We start from the raw sequence: 6185 nt of genomic DNA, 5'->3' as shown, positions 1-6185 counted from the left end.
GATGACGGAAATCACCAGCCTGAGCTCCGACGTGACGGAGCTGATCCTCTCCTACCTCCCTATCCCCACCCTCGTCCGCGTCTCCACCGTCTGCAAGCTCTGGCAATCCATCATCTCCTCCACCACCTTCTCCGCCACGCAAATCCAAACTCAAACCCAATCCCACCCTTGGTTCTTCCTCTTCGGCATCCACAACACCTCCTCCAAGAACAACCAGTCCTTCGCCTTCGACCCTCTCTCCAACCGCTGGCTCCTCCTCCCCTCCCCCACCTTCCCTCCCCACCACCATCACTACTCCCACTCCTCCTTCCTCGGCGCCGACGGCTTCTTCCTCATCACCGCCCCCACCTTCACCTACTCCCGCATCCTCAAACGCTCCTGGCGCCCCACCTCCCCTCTCCACTTCTCCCGCATCAACCCTCTTCTCGGCGTCTTCTCCTCCTCCTCCTCCTCCGCCTCTCTCCTCCCCAACTTCATCGTCGTCGGCGGCGTCAGGTTCATCGGCAACTTGGTCGACATAGAAGACCGCTTGGCCGTCGAGATCTACAACCCCGACTCCGACTCCTGGCAGCTCGGTCCTCCTCTCCCTGCTGACTTCAGATCCGGGAACTCCTCCCAGTCCTTGTCCTCTGCCCTCTTCAACGGCAGGTTCTACGTCTTCGGCATCTATTCCTGCTTCGTATCGTCTTTTGATCTTCACACAAATTCCTGGAGCGTCGTCCAGAGTCTCCGTCCACCTGGAGTTGTCTTCTCTTTCTTGCTCGCTTGCCGGGACAGGCTTGTTCTGGCCGGAATCTGCAACGGGCCTAACGGCTCGTCCTTTAACTTGTGGAGGATCAGGGAGGAGAGTATGGAGTACAGTGAGATCGCGATCATGCCTCAGGACTTGCTGTGTAGCTTGTTTGAGGGGGATGAGGAGGATAAGTTTGCGAGCTTGAAATGTGTTGGGTTGGGGAATCTTGTTTATGTGTTCAATGAAGAGTACCATAAGAAGTATCCGGCATGTGTCTGCGAGATTAGCGGGGAGACTGGGAAGTGTAGCTGGAGGAGAGTGCCTCAGTTGCCTTCACCTGTTAATAAGTTTCATCAAGTTATAAGCTTTTGTTCCACGGTTTCGCTCAGTAGTATTCTTCAGGCTGAGGAAGAGGGAGACGTTGGTCCGCTGCAGCTTATGGATGACTGATTTCCATGCCCGGTATGATTTAGTGTACTTGTTTTTTTGATTTATATATCTATGATTGTGCATTTCTGATTTGAATGGTTTTAAGACTCTTGGATTGCAATTGTAGTTTGTATGACTGTTTTGGATTTGCTAACTAATTAATTAGAATATCTGATGGATTTGGATCCAATCAACAAGGTATTGATGATTGTATTCCAAGCTTAGGGAATATCAATGTAGTACTAAGTACTGAAGGAGTGAAGGTTGATTGTGGATTTATAGAAATTCATGTAACATTGATAAGTATATTTAACTGATCACAGTATGAGAGAGTTTGACCTGTATCAATCCAACAAGCATGAGTTCCTAATATAACTGTCCCTCAACCACAAACTGTGCAGCCGTACATGGCTCACCTGGCCTTAACACCCTGTATCAATGACATTAACACTGTTTTTAAGTTGAACAAAACCCTGCATATATAGTGCATACAGAGTATGCTGTCAATGTTACGTTCCTCCATATGGTTCACAGATCGGGGTGCTATTTTTATTGGCAATTTTTATGTGTCATGTTAACCAACATAATTCAATCTGTTTTCAGGAATTTAGGTTTTTATATCGGATACAGGACTCATAAAGGATGTTTGGAACATTACATAATTTTGCATCAACATAACCCCTGAGGCTTGATAGTCAAAATTTTGACCTTGTTTCTTGAATATGATTGTCCTGAGGAGATACTTGGATCAGATCATACATGTTGTATCGGTTGATCTTACATTCAAGTCCATATATTTTCTTCATAAGTAAACAATGCGCAGGTCTATGTCTTTGTCAGAGTATAAGTTCAGAAGGAATAGCAATTGGGTGGTAGTGGTACCAAGATGTAACAACGGTACTGACATTTCGTTATCTGCAACTTGTATGCCAGCAGTGCAGTCCACACAAGCAAGATTCAACTACGTGGTCTGGAAAAACAAGTCTCATTGATGTGTAGATAATGCTGGAAGTATACTATCTTTATTGCCTAGCACCTAGCCAACTGCCCTTGGTTCAAACAAGGTTTAAGAAGCTTCCATACATGCTGCAGATGGAGAATTTGAATCATGGCAGAGCGACACGCTGTTTAACATAGTGCCAATGTATGCTGTGATCTCAATTAAAGACACATTTCTCCTATTTTTCTGCTTGTTTTTATTAGATGTATGTAACAAGGATTTTAAATGCTGTAATTTGTGCTATTATCCGACGCCAATGATCTGATGCAACTGTATGCTGTAATATTTAGATAACCCTCATAATTTGTAAAGTTTTGTAAAATAACACAGGATTGCGGGGTCGAAAGGCTACTCGTGGAACTAGTTCATTGTAAAAATTTGTCTAATTACCTCGTGCAGATGCATACCATGTTTAGTTTCATCTCTCTCTTCTCTTCATCTCTGTGCCTTTGTTTCATAAAATCAGACCCTAATCTGAAAATCCCTTTCCTTCTCTTTTCTGGGTTTTGAGCTCCCAGCTCCGACGACCTGCGTTCGATAGTTCCGGCGAGTGTTTCGGGTTTTGGTGAGTCCTTGAAGCCTAGTGAGGAGTCCGGTGGGACCTTGGAGTGACTTGTGGAGCTGCGGTCGTCAAACTGGACCAAGGCAGAGGCTTGGTGTGTTTGGCTAGAGAGAACTTGAGGTGATGTGGTGCTGTCTCAGTGGAGGTGGCGACTAAGGCAGCAGCTGGGGATGTTTGGAAGTCCTGCAAGTTGAGTGTTGGCAAGGAGGAGCTCTTGGATGCGTTTGTTGGGTGAGCAGATGGTAAGGCTCAATCTCTAACATTGTGAAGCTACGCTGTTGTTGTTGTTGTTATGTTGTGTTTGGTTGGTGTTTGATTTAGCTATTTGGTTGGTTGTCGAGAACTAGGTGAATCGGAGTTATGGGGAGGCTATGGCCATTTTCCGGCAGAATATTGCCAGAATCTGGTGAGGGATTCCGGTGAAGGTAGTTTTTCCGGCAGGAGCCTGTGAGGTAGTTTTCGAGGCCATTCTTTCTAATTCGTATTGTAGTTCCAAAAAGGCAAAATTCGGGTTGTAATCGGAAGACTTGCTAAGTTAGGAAAGTTTCCATTTTAGGAAACTTTCTCTTTATAGAAACTTCCCATTTATGGAAACCCTGTTTGGTTGCCCTTAGTAATTTGGTGGTTTTCCAGATTAAAGTGGTTTATATGTTTTGAGTTAACGAAATTACATTAGTTTGTTTAATAAAAATCAAAGTCCACCAAAACGAATTATTAAGCGAGGCCTAACTATCTACCGGTTAATAGAACGTATAGTGGAAATTGGATCGAATTGTTAAGTCAAAGGTTGAATTGGAAAACGTTGAGCATTAGTTGGTCAATCCAGGTCAACCCAGGAAACCCTAGTCAAACTAGGAAAGAAGACGAGACATTTGGTTATTTTAAAGTTCGGTCTGACCGATTTGTCCTACAGCTTATGGTCAAGCGTGGGATTGACTCAAAGACTTAGATATTTGGAGGTGGCACTAGAGGAGTGTTCCTAGCAATGGAAAGCTTAAGCCAAATACTGTGAGTGAACACTTTGATTTTAATAAATAAGCATGCAAGATTTTATAATTTATTACTTTATTTACCGAGCTTATATTAAAATTTCAGTTTATGTTATGGTTTTGAATTTCTTGAGTTTGAAGCATTGATTAAGTGTTGGTCATGATTTATGGATTTGAGCTCGGGTTATAAAATTGGTATTTGAGTTTTGATATTCTTTATGACTCCGGATTTAAATATTATCGGTTTTATTTTGATGACTTTGAGATTTATAAATGATTACTGAAAATGAGATTTTCGGTAGTTCTCCATCATAATTTAATTGTTTATTTGAGGCATAATGATTTTGACTTGGAGAATTCTTAGCGAGTATTTTTTGTGGAGATATTATTATTTATGATTTATATTTGATATTGAAATCTCGCTTATATTTATAAATTTGAGAATGTTTTGACATGTGAGACACGTCATTGAGTTTTAATATAATTTCTTATGATGATTTTCAAGTACGGTTGGGAACCGTACCATTTGTTTGTTATTGGGGAAGTTTAATGGATTTAAGTGACTTCGTATGTTTTTAGTCACCGTAATATATGATCGCTTATATTGATTATTGCTAGCTAACCATTATTAATAGTCCTCACCATAGGTGAGTAAAGCGCTTAGCGTGGGACTCTATTATAGCCTGGGAGGCAACAGATCGGTATTTATATTTATTAGTTAGCTAGCATTCGGTCCCCATCATATATGAGTTGAGCGCTTAGCGTGGGACGCTATTATAGCCTTATTTAGCGGTCCTCATCATATGTGAGTTGAGCGCTTAACGTGTGACGCTATTATAGCCTGAGAGACATCGACCCGAGCCTGGGAGACTCCTTTTACATGGTGATAACTCTTCCCCTTATTTTATTCTTCTCAATTACGTATTTGATTAACCAGCGGGGCTGGTTTGTCCATTTTTATGAGATTATGGATTTAAAGTTAAATGTTTATCAAAGTTGCGTGCATCGAGGTTTAAAAGTTTAAATGTGGAAAAGTATTAAATCTACGTTTTTGTTAAATTATTTAGTTTATTTTTGTCCACTCACTCTAACGTTTTAAATTACTTTCCCTTGGGCCTTTCGGTTTCAAATGCCCAGTTTGCAAGCTAAGTTAATTTGAGGTCGAGCGTACATGGAGTCGAGGCATAGTCAAATAATCAGAGGCTGCTCCCATTTATTCATTATTCATTATTCATTGTTTTTCTTCCATTCTTAGATATGCTCTGATAATCCAATTAGTAAATTAATGAATGTCCTTGTTGTTGGTTGTGGGATTATTTTGGATTAGTATTTTAATTTGGGAGATGTGATGAATTTGGGGAGCATGAAGGCTCCAGGAGTTGAGGATTGATGAATTTTAATAGAAGTGTATCTGGAATTTTTCAGGTAAGAGTTGTCTATTTTTAAGGTAGATTATGCCGAATTTTCAATAAATTTTCCTTGGAGGTGGACCTCGCAGGATTTACTTCGAGTTTCAGGATGAAATTCGGGGTGGGTCTTGACAATCCATATAATGCAAAAGAGTTGCATGTACAATCAACTTATGAAACAGTTCCTTATGAACTTTCTTCTTGCCTAATGTCGAATGTAGACTAACTTCTAATTTGTTGTAGTCGATACTCATGCATCAAACTAGCTCATAAACTGTTCATTTTAATGTATCATAACTCGGTTTATGAACCTACTCATGTTTAAACATGAAAACATCACTAAACACCCTACATCATGGGAGTGGTTCTAATGAGAACTACTAAGTTGTAGACTAGTTGAGGAGTTCTTTGTTTCACCTATTTTTCGATCACATATTCACATCTTGACCGTTTAGTTTGTAGATATATATAAGTAGATTATCTTTACAAATTTTCATCCAAATTAAAAATTATTAAGGTAGTCATAAATATGATTTACCAATTATAAACTTGAACGGCTCTTGTTTGATAGATTTGGATCGTCCATTGATTTGATATAGTTCGATTCCTTAACGATCACCAATTTGACTGAAAATTTGTAAAAATGATATACTTATATAGACCTAAAAACTAAACGGTTGAGATGAAAAAATGTGATTGAAAAGTGAGTGTTAACCCAATTAATGGAAAAGTTCTCAACTAGTCCTTAACTAAATGGTCCTCAGTAGAACCCCTCCCGGCCTCATTTTGTATCAGTACTCGGATATTTTTGTGAATCATCAAAATTTCCGTCCTCAAAACACGAAGAAAACAACTATAAGAAGAATAATATTTTGGGAAAAAAATACAAACGGTATCTCACATTTGCTCAATTAAGCACTTTGGTATCCTATTTTACAAAAATATCAGTTTGGTATGCCAAAGTGAATTTGAGATACCAAATCGATATTTTTGTAAAGTGGGATAACAAAATGGTTAATGAAGCAAATGTGAGATACTGTAATATATATATATATATATATAT

The 6185-nt window shown here is 39.9% G+C and overlaps 1 protein-coding gene across 2 annotated transcripts; it reads left to right on the top strand.

Annotated features, from left to right (window-relative positions):
* The first annotated feature begins 1 nt into the window (after nt 1).
* Nucleotides 2-2830, top strand: LOC101299542 (F-box/kelch-repeat protein At3g24760-like). 2 transcript variants are annotated; one of them, XM_004290177.1, is made up of 2 exons: nt 2-1195; nt 2096-2830. In XM_004290177.1, the coding sequence occupies exon 1, from the start codon at nt 2-4 to the stop codon at nt 1181-1183; it is 1182 nt and encodes a 393-aa protein (XP_004290225.1). In that variant the 3' UTR covers nt 1184-1195; nt 2096-2830. The 2 variants fall into 2 exon arrangements, with proteins under 2 accessions (XP_004290225.1, XP_004290226.1); XM_004290178.1 differs by having other exon boundaries at nt 1986-2830.
* Nucleotides 2831-6185: the final 3355 nt, after the last annotated feature.

This window comes from Fragaria vesca, linkage group LG2 (genome assembly GCF_000184155.1).
Source record: "Fragaria vesca subsp. vesca linkage group LG2, FraVesHawaii_1.0, whole genome shotgun sequence".
NCBI classification, from domain to species: Eukaryota; Viridiplantae; Streptophyta; class Magnoliopsida; order Rosales; family Rosaceae; genus Fragaria; species Fragaria vesca.
The sequence above is the reverse complement of the archived record's forward strand: the minus strand, read 5'-3'. Positions and strand labels throughout refer to the sequence as shown.

What these genes read in the sequence shown, in the direction of transcription:
- LOC101299542 (XM_004290177.1), top strand. Translation starts at nt 2, where the DNA reads ATGACGGAAATCACCAGCCTGAGCTCCGACGTGACGGAGCTGATCCTC.